Here is a 12,053-nt window from a genome sequence, read left to right as displayed (position 1 = left end):
TCAAAATTCAGATGCTTGGCAACTGGTTCATATTTATGACCCCTGCTGTGTCCCAAGATCATGTGATCACCTTTTGTGACCTTCTGACAAGCAAAGTCAATGGGGAAGCCAGGTTCACTTAACAACTGAATTACTAACTTATCAATTGTAGTGACTCACATAACAACTGTAGCAGGAAATGTTGTAAAATGGGGCAAAATTTACTTAACAAATGTCTCACTTAACATAAACTGTGGGCTCAATTGTGGACATAAGTTGAGGACTACCTGTACCTACACACTGGGATGCTACAGAAAAAATTAGAAAAATTTAATGGAAATAATGCTGAAGGGCAGTTTATTTGTCTATGGAGTAGGGTCTAGTATGTTCCCAAAAGGATTGGGACTCAGCTTTGGGGGTGCTCCTGTAATTGTTATTTGAGGCTCAAATGGTATAAAGAACAATTTTCTCTGCCTAGTCTGATAATTCCATTTTAACTCTGTCTGGGTGGTAATATACTGATTTCAAATTCAGTTAACTCCTGTTTTGATTATTGGAAAGATAGGCTAAATGTTCAAATGTTTAAATTATTCTAATATAGACCTAAAAGTGGCTTTATTCTGGGATTACTCTGTGGTTCAGATGAAATCAGTGCTTTGTTAGTATAAATTTTAATTTACAAGCTTCATCTGACATTAACTTGCTTTTAAACCTTTTTAATTACTTGAGGAGGAAAGTGTGAGGCTGTAACTCTAACCTTAATCCTAATGCCTAGCTATATACAGTACAGTTGCTAAAAGCCCAGTCAACATTTTGATTCATCTAAGTTTCTGCAAAAGAAGCTAGAACAGAGTGTCAGTTTCTTTGAGGGCTGCATCAGGGTTGTGGTTGACCTTGGTGGGGCAAAGTGGGCGTGGCTGGCTGGGCATGGCCAGCTCCCACTGCTGCTGTGCTCGCTCTCCTTAGGCAGAAAACTCATGGTGTGCACGGGAGGGCAAAGTATGTGGGTCAGAGGGAGACCCACTCCCTCTCCTTTCGAGGAGACCCAGATTTGTAACCAAAGCATCCTCAGGGATAGGATGGGAGACCACCAGGAGAGGTCAAGAGGAGGGGACAAGAGAATTGCAAAAGAAAGCAGGGCTGCTGATGGCCAAGTGCTAAGGCAGGATTTCTCTCAGACCCTCACTTTCATTTTAATCTCCCTCCCTCCCTTCTTTCTTTCTTCCTTCCTTCCTTCCTTCCTTCCTTCTTCCTTCCCTTTTCCCTTTTCTTCTTTTTTCTTCCCTCTTCATTCTCCTTTCTTTCTTCTTCCTTCCTGACTTCTTTTTTCTTTTTTTCTTTCCTCTTTCCCTTTCTCCTTTCCTGTCCCTTCTTGGATACCCAAATGCAAAAGGGGAAACATTTCTCAATGCCTCCTCACCTTGTGATCAAATGCCACTTTTGCTAGTAGTTTGTGGCCACGAAAAAGACTGAGAACAACCAGGCTCAATTTATCCCGTGCTTGCATTTAGTGGGGGCATCCACAGACAACAGTACTGCAAAACTGTCAAAGTGGTGGCTGTGATAGTTGATCAGAGCTCTTCTGTTTTTTATGTGCAACAACTCTAGCATTTAGGAACAGAGCTAAGTTAGTTGTTTTTGTATTAATACACAATCCTTAAAAGGGCTCTCCTGTAGGGACCCAATTCAGACTGGAAATACAGCAAAGAAAAGTATTCCCCCACTCTGCTTTGTCCTGTTTTCCCCACTGGAAATGGCTTTTTGCAACACACAAGGAGGTAATACTTCTTAAGAGCTCACAATTCAAGAATACCAATGTTAACTTGGATTGCCAACAAAGTCCTGTCTGTGACAAAACAGAACACAAAATTGCTTTCTTCTTTGAGCGCAAGTCTCAATGGAAAGAAGTCTTTTAGTGCAGGGATGGGATTCAAATTTTGTGACAACTGGTTCTGTGGGCATGGCTTAATTTGTGGGTGTGACTTGTTGGTCATGAGACTGGGTGGGTATGGCTTGGTGGTCACGTGACTGGGTGGGCATGGCTTGGTGGTCACGTGACTGGGTGGGCATGGCTTGGTGATTTTGACAGCCATGCACACACACACACACACACACAAACACACCCTTTAACCCTGCTATTCTTAGATTCTGTAAGGATCTCCTGCTGGAGCAGGGGGTTGGATTAGATGACCTCTGAGATCCCTTGCAGGCCAGCCCTAGATTGGTGTGCTGCTTCAAAGAGTCTTCTGAAGCCAGGGTTTGTGTCCTTCCTTCCTCTCCTTTTTGTTCTCTCTCCCTCCTTCCATGTATCTATCTATCCATCCATATATCTCATTTACTTTCTCCCCTCTCCCTCACTTTCTTTCTCTTTCTTTCTGTCCCTTCCTTCTGTGCCCCCTTTCTTCCTTTCACTTCCTTTCTCTTTCCCTTTTTCTTTCTTTCCCTTTTCTCTTTCTTTTCTTTCTTATCTCTTCCTTTTCTCTTTCCCTCTCTCACTTTCTCTCTTTCCCCATCTCTCTTCCTTCCTCTCTCTTTCTCTCCCCCCTCCCTCTTCCCCCCCTCTCTTTCTCTCTCTCTCTTTCCCTCTCTCTTCCCCCCCCCACGCACACAAACACACACACACACCTGGTCTGGGATGAACTGTGATCCGGCAAGTTCCAGTCAGCAGTGGGTGGCAGGAAAAGGAAGAAAGGGGGAGGAGGGGGTGTGTGCGGCTGCAGCAGGGCCTTGAGCACCCCTTGCCCCAGCCCTCCCAAAGCATCTCAGCAGATGGCAGAGACGGTGGACCTGGCTGTCTCCCATTTTTCCCCCGGGAGAAGCAGGCAGAGGTGGCGGAGATGCTGTGATGATGGTGCTGCATACGGGTGGCAGCCGGGTCTGCCGCCCAACCGGTTGGAGCACTGCCACATGGTAGGGAGAGCTGGGAGAGTGCCTCATGGTGGCTTAGCCAGCCAGCCAAGCCTGGGGATGTTGGAGGGGACAGCTAAGTAGGCCCCAGCCAGCACTGCTGGTGGGATGGGGCCGCGCCAGTGGGGGAGCCAGCCAGCTGAGCCTGGGGATGTTGGAGGGGACAGCTAAGTAGGCCCCAGCCAGCACTGCTGGTGGGATGGGGCCGCGCCAGTGGGGAAGCCAGCCAGCTGAGCCTGGGGATGTTGGGGGGCACCTAGGTAGGCTGGACGAGGCCCAGGGAGCTCCAGGGACAGTGGGAGAAGGACTAGTATGACTTGCAGGCTTACCTGTGAGCAAGCAGATCAGTGGAGAGGTTTGTGTTGGCTCCAGACTGCTCTTGCTGGGAGAGCCTCTCCCAGCAGAGCAAAAAGCTTGCAAGTTTCCTTCCCTTCAGGAAACAGCTCCTGGACAGCAGAGAGAAACAGGATTCAACCAAGCTGCTTCTCTGCTGCCAAGGAGCCGTTTCCCAAAGGGAGGGGGACTTGTAAGCTTTTCGTTCTGCCGCAGTGAAAGGCAGGCAGAAATGGCTGGCCTGGTGGGCAAAAGCAGGCTGCAGGCATGTCGCACATGTGCACAATGTTGCGCATGTAAAATAGGGATTGACTGAGCAGGGAGCAGAGAAGCGGGCAGAGAGGGGCGGGGCCAGCCAGGGGACCGTTTTACCGGTTCTCTGAACTACTGGGAACTGTAACAACTGGTTCTATAGAACTGGGCCAAACCGGTAGAATCCCACCCCTGTTTTAATGGCAAGAAACCAAGATGAGTGACATTCAGCAAAATTTCTTGGCTAGCTAGAAAGATTTGATATTCAGACATGATTGTTATATACCCTTTCTGAGTTTTGGTCTAAAACTGGTTTTTGATGACATTTAATTCTGTGCTTGGTGATGTTTAATCTGTGTTTATTGATGGGATACTTCCCTATTCAACTTTGTCTGGAACGAAGAAGGTTAATCTCTCTTCCTGAAAGGAAGCAGGGTTGAGAAATCTAATTCCTGTGTCTATTTGTTCTGGTAATTGGTCTGACAAGCAACAGCTATTATGTTTACCTTTTGGATACATTCTATAGTGCTAATTGCATTTTTTGTGGTTAGGTTTATCTCAAGTGTTTACACCTGAGCTTGCTTGAGATAGGAGCTCTGCCAATGAGCCAGACGGGGCTTTTCTTCCCTTGTGTAAATGGTTATGATTTAATTATTTGTATTGTGTTTGGATTATTTGTGCCCCATTGTTTCTTCTTCTGTCTGGGGAGAGGGCCCTTCCTTCACTCTGTTGAAAAAAATCTTCTCCTAATCTGAAGTCTTTCTAAAAAGATTGTTCAAATGCTTATGTAATTTTATATCTTGCAAAATGATGAAAACAAATGAAACGTACAAAAAATCAAATAATTCATACATCTAGGCTAATTCTTTACTCCACATATTGGTCATGTACCTTAAAGTGCTTTTAATCATAATACAGAAGCACATTAATAAATTTCTCTCTCATATTTAATGATAATAATTTATGATAGATAGCATTATATGTCTGCTAATTATGTACTCTCCAATGAAAATGTTTAAGAATCAATAGGAATGTAATACTTTTTGCTTGAGATTTTTCTCTCTTCATATTCATCAGAACAAAATATTTTAGTGCTGATTTTTATTTGCTTGTCTAGTGTATAGAATAATATACTTTAGTAAGTATTTCAAGTGTTTCTCTATTTAGCCAAATGAAGTAGTATACAGGGGAAGTGTAAGGTCTTGCCTCTCCAATCCTCTCAAGAAAGCAGGACTCTTGAAACAGGAACCATTTCAAAAGGAACTTTTATTGGAAGATAGTGATAGCAAGAGATGTAGGCAGGAATTAAGTTTCCTGCTTAAAAACAGTAAATTAAATCAGTGCAGACAGAGCCTCTCCCAAAGTCCAGTATATTGTCAAGCCAATCACAAGGTGTAAAGATATTATGAGAAACCCAGGCTGAGAAGGTGATAAATGACAGTATCCCAGGCAACGCTGCTTCTCTTCTCTAGAGACAAGATAAGGCACCTGGCTTGAGGCTTTTTCCTTTCCCACTCCCAGGCCCCAAATGTTACAGCAAAGCAATGCAGGAAATAGAAATAGAATACAGAGATCCCTCCGAGCCTCCCCACTCCTATCAGAATACCAGCGTCCCTATAGAAATATATGGGACCTGACAGAAAGCTCTATTTTCTTCTTTAGATTATTGATGTACATTTTTATGTTCATACTGATACATATCTATTCCATTTTTGTGTGTGTCTCCATTACATTACATTTCATTCAAATCTATTCTACAAGATAAGGCAGATTTTATACTTTAATCTTTGGACTGAACTTTAATCTTTGGATTACACTTTGGACAATTAGTATATCTGCTGCAAAAGTTTAGTGATATTTGGAAAATGAGACCTGATTTTTCTTTATGGAAAATCACAATAACTTGCAACAAATAAATTTTCTTAGTTCTTACAATGTAAGTTTTCCTAAATTTTATGAGATTAACTTACTGGGAAATAATGTGAGTTGTAGCCCAAAAATAATACATTTTGAGAACTCTAAATTGATGAAGCCTGGTTTGCATTCATCTATACTTTCTGTTTCTGAAAGCTGGGTTCACAGTTCTTCTACTGACAGTTCCCAAAATGTAATATTTGTGTTCTCTTGTTTTTCAATACATTTATTCATTTGTATAATGTTGTTCAGAAAATCTCAATAAATATTTTCCTAAATGGCTTCTCTGATTTCATGAATATCTAGCAGTCATAAAACTAGTACCTGCTTACATGTAACAAAATCATTATCTTAAAATGGTATTTGCATTATAACAGCTGGAGATAATAATATATTCCCCAAAAGAAAGCATTTTGTTTAGCCAGCTATATAGATTATTGGAATTAAAATATAGTAATAAAGAAGTGAAATTTGAGCAAGATTGCTGGATAAAACTGCCCAAATGTAATTTATGTGATTTCTATTAAGTCAAAAAATCAAAATATGTCATGTTGGGAGTACTTACAGATCAATTTATATTGGATTTGATTTTAAGGCATGAAGAGCGTTTGCTCCAGTACAGGAAATCTGCAACATATAAATGGAGAATGACAGCAGTTTGAAATGTACAGTATTGAAAAGTCCTCTCCAGTTAAGCTGAATCTGATATTTCTTAATTTATCAACATCACCTTTTTCAATATATGGATTATACATGCTTAATTTATTGTAACATAAAAAGGTAACTAGATACGACTTTGAATCATTTTGCTTTGTTTTAACCAGCCACTTGTGTCTAGAAGTCCTACAAGCAGTGTGGCAACACCATCCAGTACTGTCAGCACACCTACTAAAAGAGACAGCTCAGCCCTCCAGGACCTCTACATACCACCACCTCCAGCAGAGCCTTATATTCCCAGGTGAATCATCACAATTGATCATACTCTTAATTTTACTCAGGGTTATAAGAATGTGCAGTGATCCATATCTGGGGGGGAGGGAAGGGACATGAAACCATCATTATTATATTACAACCATGGCAATACTGCATAAGTAAAAGAAGAAAGGCATTTACAATTCATTGAACATTCAATGTCCAAAATTTTGGCACTTGGTTTTGGATAAATTATATCAGTAAAATACATACATTTGTGATTTCAGAATGCACATTGCCTACTTTCAATTTGCATTTTTTGCAATTGGATATTAATTGTCTCCATACCTGCCCCCACCCCTCAAAAAAGCTATCTCACCTACTAAAAAAGTTTCCCTACATTTATATGGAACTGAAAGTGAAAAGCAAAACTATTAGCAGGCACAATATTCAAATATTAATTCATAGAACAGATTTATTCACTTGTTAAAAACAGTCCTTTATTAAAAATAATAACGATGCTAAATCTCTTTGTTGCAATTGGAAAGGCTATACTTGGTCACTGCATTCTGTGCTAGATAGATGCAAATACTTTGCTCAGAGTTGAATATTATTATTTCTGAATTGAAGTTAGAAGAGTCATTGGAGATAAAGGAAAATATAAACCATAAAGGATAGCAAAAAAACAATACCCTACATCACAAAAAGGGGAGAGAAAATCCCAGTTGCCATTAAAACATTTTGTTTTACTTAGAGAAATTCATAGAAAAATGTGACATTCTAGCTTTGTTATTTTCACAACTGCAAGTATTTCAAGCATCATTTGAATAATACTGCTATATCAGGATTTGATTCATCTGGTTAGAAAGATAAATACAGAACACAATGAATGAAGAAAAAAAATGAATTCACCATATTGCCCAGAAAATAAATAGGACTTATTTTCTTTTGGGCTTATTTTTGGGGAGGTCTTTTTTTTTTAAGTGCAGGAGGTGATGAGTGAGCAGACTGACAGAGTGGGAGTGCAGTTACCTCTGGCCCAACCCTCTCCATCCCACTGTCTGCTTGCCTGCAGCTGTAACAAGCCAAGCTTGGCGTGCCCTGGCCTCCACCCTGCCTGTTGGCCCAGCTGCTTCTGGGACACTTCTTGGCTGCAGCAGGCACTATGCTGGCTGCCAAGTGGCTGCCCATGCTGCTGCTGGCCTCACAATGCTTTTCACCTTCCTGGCAGCACTGCTGTCAGCCACCCTGCTGGGCTGCTTCTGCCTAGTGTGAGGTGAGTCATCCCAGATTGAAAATCTTTGGACCACCACCAGCCTGCCAGGGCCCCTTTGCGAGCGGCTGCCAGTGGAGCCATGCTGCTTTGCCCGCTGCCACCTTTGGGCTGCTGAGCTCTGGCCTGCATGTCTGTTCAGTTCTGCAGGTGCTGGGTTACAGCTATGCTGAGCCCGGCACTCTTTGGGCCCTGGCAGGTGCTGCAGCTCTCTTACCGGCTGTGCAAGACAGGTGTGGGGCTGCCCCTGGTCATCTTTGGTGTCTGCCTCACCTGCAGTGGCTCTGCAGCCCACTGCCAATCCCTAGCTGTTACCCAGCAGCTTTCAATACCTTCCGCTGGAGCGACTCCATGCGCAGCTGGCAAGAGAGTTACAGCATCTGCAGAAGTCTGCAGAGCACCAGGCTCAGCATAGCTGTAAGCACCTGCAGCACCAAGTAGGCACGAAGGCCTGTGATCAGCAGCCCAAAGGCAGTAGCGGGCAAGGTGGCACAGGTGGCATGGCTCGACTAATGGCTCCTCGCAAATGGGGCCTGGCAGGCGGGTAGCAGTCCAGGGGTTTTCAATCTGGGATGACTCAACCCACAACAGGCAGGAGCAGCCCAGCAGGGTGGCCGAGTGCAGCATTGCCAGAAGGATAAAGAGTCTGTGCAAGGCCCACAGCAACATGGGCAGCTGCTTGGCCACTTTAAGACTTATGGATTTCAACTCCCAGAACTCCCCACAGCCCCCTCCCATGTTTCTGCTGGTCATCCTTTCCTTGTGCCAAAGATGCATGGAGAGAACATTTTTGGGATGTGTGTGGGGAAGCTGATTCTGACATGCCGCACGGCTTTCTGCCTCATAGTAGCAGCCTGAGCAAGACCTGAGCTCCAGGCCTGGTGGAGCACAAACTGTGGTTGCTGCCTGGTGAGCCACAAGGTGAGCTGCAGAAGAAACAGGCTCTTGGCTGCAAGGTTGCCTGGTTCTGCAGGCAGGGCTGGGGCTGGCAAGAGTGCACCAGAAACACCTCTAGGTGCCCAGAGAGACAGAATGGGAGGCAGTTCTTACCCCTCACTGGCTCAGCTGATCCATGGGGCTGTGATTAAGGGGCCGAGCTTCCATGAGATGACCAGGGAGGGAAGGGCTGCCTCCTTTGCTGGCCATGCTCACCCTCTTCACTTGGGCTTATTTTGGGAGTAGGGCTTATATTTAGGCCCAGTGGTGGGATTCAAACATTTTTACTACCAGTTCTGTGGGCGTGGCTTGGTGGGCATGGCAGGGGAAGGAAACTGTAAAATCCCCATTCCCTCCCCACCCCACTAACTTGCTTTTTTTAAGCTCCATTCTCCTGTGCACGGCAACAAAAGAAAACCCAGCCAGCTAGCTGGGACTCAGGAGGCAGGAATAGATGGGGGTGGGACCAGTCAGAGGTAGTATTCCAAACTACTCAAAATTTCTGCTACCTGTTCTCCAAACTACTCAAAATTTCTGCTACCAGTTCTCCAGAACTGGTCAGAACCTTTCTGAATCCCACCTCTGATTAGGCCCATCCCAAAAAATCAGGTCATATTTTCGGGAAAACCCAGTATTAATCCTCTTAGATGTGAATCTGTAAGACACTTGTTGCCAAAAGGGGCCATCCAGGAATATCAATAGAATAAAGTAGAGTAGAATAGAAATAGAAATAGAATTTTTTTATTGGCCAAGTGTGATTTGCCTAAGGTATTTGTCTTCAGTGCATAAGCTTTCAGTGTACATACAAGCAACAAGTGATAGATCATGATTATAATAATAAAATACTTTTATCATAAATCATAAGATATGACACTCAGTGATAGTCTAAATAAGCAATCAGCATAAATCATACTAGGATACTAAATAAAACAATATAACTTGTAAAATACAAGCAACAAAGTTATAGTCATAAGAAGATAAATAAGGAATAGGTAATAGAAAAGATGAGATGGATAATAGTAATACAGCCCTACTAGGTAGTTTGATAGTACTGTGGGAATTAGTTGTTTATCAGAGTGATGGCATGGGGGAAAATAACTGTCCTTGTGTCCGTAATAACTGATTATACTGTAGTATGTCAAGCATCCAGAAAGTATCCATGATATCAATCACTCTGAGACGTTATCTCTCCAATTGATTTATTAGGAACAGATCTGGCATGTCAAAAGCAATTTCCTAAATGAAGTTTTTTTCGTGCATTACACAGAATCCACCTTCTCTCCTCCCACTTCTATACTTCATAAATCACGAGAACCAATTAACTGCAACTGGAAATTCTTAATACAACACAGAATAACCTTGAACTTTTCAACTCCTCTAACTCTCTAAAGAAAAAAATGTGGCAGCTGAATTTCAAAGCTGACAGGTGTCCCCCCCCTTGAAAACTCCTCCTCCTAAAAGAAAAGAAAAAAGACACGTATACAGGTTAATACATTGTCCTTAACCCCCTCTCCCCCCACCACGAGGACCCTTCGGTTTGTGGGGAAAATCCTCATGGAATTGGTTAACCAATTGATCAGCATGAACATCCCAACTCTTTACCCAACTAGCATCTGAGAGGGGGTATCCTTTCCATAAGACCTAATATTGCAATCAGCCATGGTGTAATCTAGAATCAAGAATTTTTTGAATCTCATAATGTGTTTCCCCATGTACCGTCAATGGTTTAGGGGGAGCGAGTGGCAGTGGTCTTATCATCGATGTAGTAGCTGGTTTTAGTAAACTACAATGGAACACTGAATGAATTTTCCCCAATAGTCGAGGAAGACGTAATTGGACAGTGACTGGATTGATTATCTTTGAAATTGGGAACCGACCCAAGAATTTGGACCCAGCTTCTTACTGGGCAGTTTCAACCTAAGATACTTGGTCTACAAATATACTTTGTCCCCTACTTTAAAAGGCGGTTGAAGGGATCTATGTTTATCCGCCAGTTTTTTATAAATTTTTACAGCTTCATTCAAAGCTTTTTTTGTATCTTCCCAACCTTTCTTTAATGAGTCCATCCATTCTGTCAGGGACATGGATGAGGGAGGTTGTCTAGGTAACTCTGGCATCGGGACAAAATCCATTCCAGTGTTGACTTGGAATGGAGTCAATCCCGTGCTGCTATGTACTGCATTATTGTAAGCAACCTCTGCAAAAGGTACTAACTCAGCCTAATTTTCTTGTTGATAATTTACATAGTATCTAATGTATTGTTCAATCATGGCATTAGTCCTTTCTGCTGCTCCATTACAAGCAGGATGGAAAGCTGAGGATAACCCTTGTGAGGAACCAATGGATTTCAGAAACTCCCTCCAAACTTTTGCAGTAAATTGTACCCCTCTGTCTGATATTACTCTACAAGGTACACCATGTAGTCTATAGATATGTTTCATGAACAGCTTTGCAAGTTTCTTCGCAGATGGAAGTCCTTTGCAGGCTATAAAATGGTCCTGCTTAGAGAATAAGTCAATTATAGTCCAAATGACCGTATTCCCTTCACTCTTAGGTAATTCAACAATAAAATCCATTGTGATTTCTTCCCAAGGTTGGGTTGGTTCAGCAACTTGTTGCAGGAGGCCAGGGGTTTTTCCAGTTCTGTGTTTCATTGTGGCATAAATTGAACAATTTTTTACATAGTCCTCGATATCAGGCTTCATTTTGGCCACCAGAACTATCTTAGTAAATGTAGGGTTTTTAGGAACTGAAGTGGCCTCCCAGCCAGGAGTCGTGGCTACGCTTTAGTGCCAGTAGTCTTAGGGTTGTGGGTACATAAAGCTTAGTCCCTTTCCAAGCTAGCCCATCATTCATTGTCAACTCGGTTTGATGGTCCAGGAACCAAGGATCGGTCAATAGGGCCGTTTTCAATTCCGCAATCAGCTTATCTTCCAGGCGTTTGCAGTTGGCTTGGGTTTGACTTGGCCTGCCAATTGAGGCGTTTGCAGTTGGCTTGGGTTTGACTTGGCCTGCCAATTGAGCATCTGAAATTAAGGCTTGTACTATTTCCTCTCAGTGGCTGTCAAACTGAGGTTTTCTGGACAGAGCATCTGCCAGTACGTTTTTCCCCCTGGGGTTAAAAATTAAAGTTGAAATTGAATCACTTGAAATATTGGGCCCAGCGGACTTGTTTGGGCAATAATCACCTAGGGGGTCTTTAGAGCCTCGAGGTTCTTATGATCAGTCCATACCGCAAAGGCCTTTGGCGCCCCTTCTAGAAAATACCTCCAAGTCAATAAAGCCCATCATACAGTGAATGCTTCTTTCTCCCAGACCTCCCACCTTCGCTCTGCGTCTGTCAGCTTTTTGGACACATAAGCTCAAGGCATCAGTCGGCCTTGAGAGTCTTTTTGCAGCAAAACGGCTGCCACCGCTACATCACTTGCATCCGTTTGGACAATAAAAGGCTTGGTCGTGCCTGGGTGCTGGAGGATGGGCTCTGTTGCGAAGGGGCGTTTTAATATCTCAAAAGCTTTCTGACAGTCCATAGTCCAAGCGAGGGGTT

General features: G+C 43.1%; 1 protein-coding gene across 6 annotated transcripts in view; it reads left to right on the top strand.

Moving 5' to 3' along the window:
* Window positions 1–12,053, top strand: part of CNKSR2 (connector enhancer of kinase suppressor of Ras 2) — a 257,797-nt gene that overhangs the window by 136,822 nt on the left and 108,922 nt on the right. For all 6 annotated transcript variants that reach the window (XM_087938239.1, XM_087938238.1, XM_087938240.1 and 3 more), the window contains one exon: window positions 6,210–6,343. In XM_087938239.1, the coding sequence (XP_087794365.1) occupies window positions 6,210–6,343 (134 nt within the window). The remainder of the gene's footprint in view (window positions 1–6,209; window positions 6,344–12,053) is intronic.

The sequence above is a fragment of the Pseudonaja textilis genome, chromosome 8 (genome assembly GCF_049901715.1).
Source record: "Pseudonaja textilis isolate UNSWEBS1 chromosome 8, rPseTex1.2, whole genome shotgun sequence".
NCBI classification, from domain to species: Eukaryota; Metazoa; Chordata; class Lepidosauria; order Squamata; family Elapidae; genus Pseudonaja; species Pseudonaja textilis.
The sequence above is the reverse complement of the archived record's forward strand: the minus strand, read 5'-3'. Positions and strand labels throughout refer to the sequence as shown.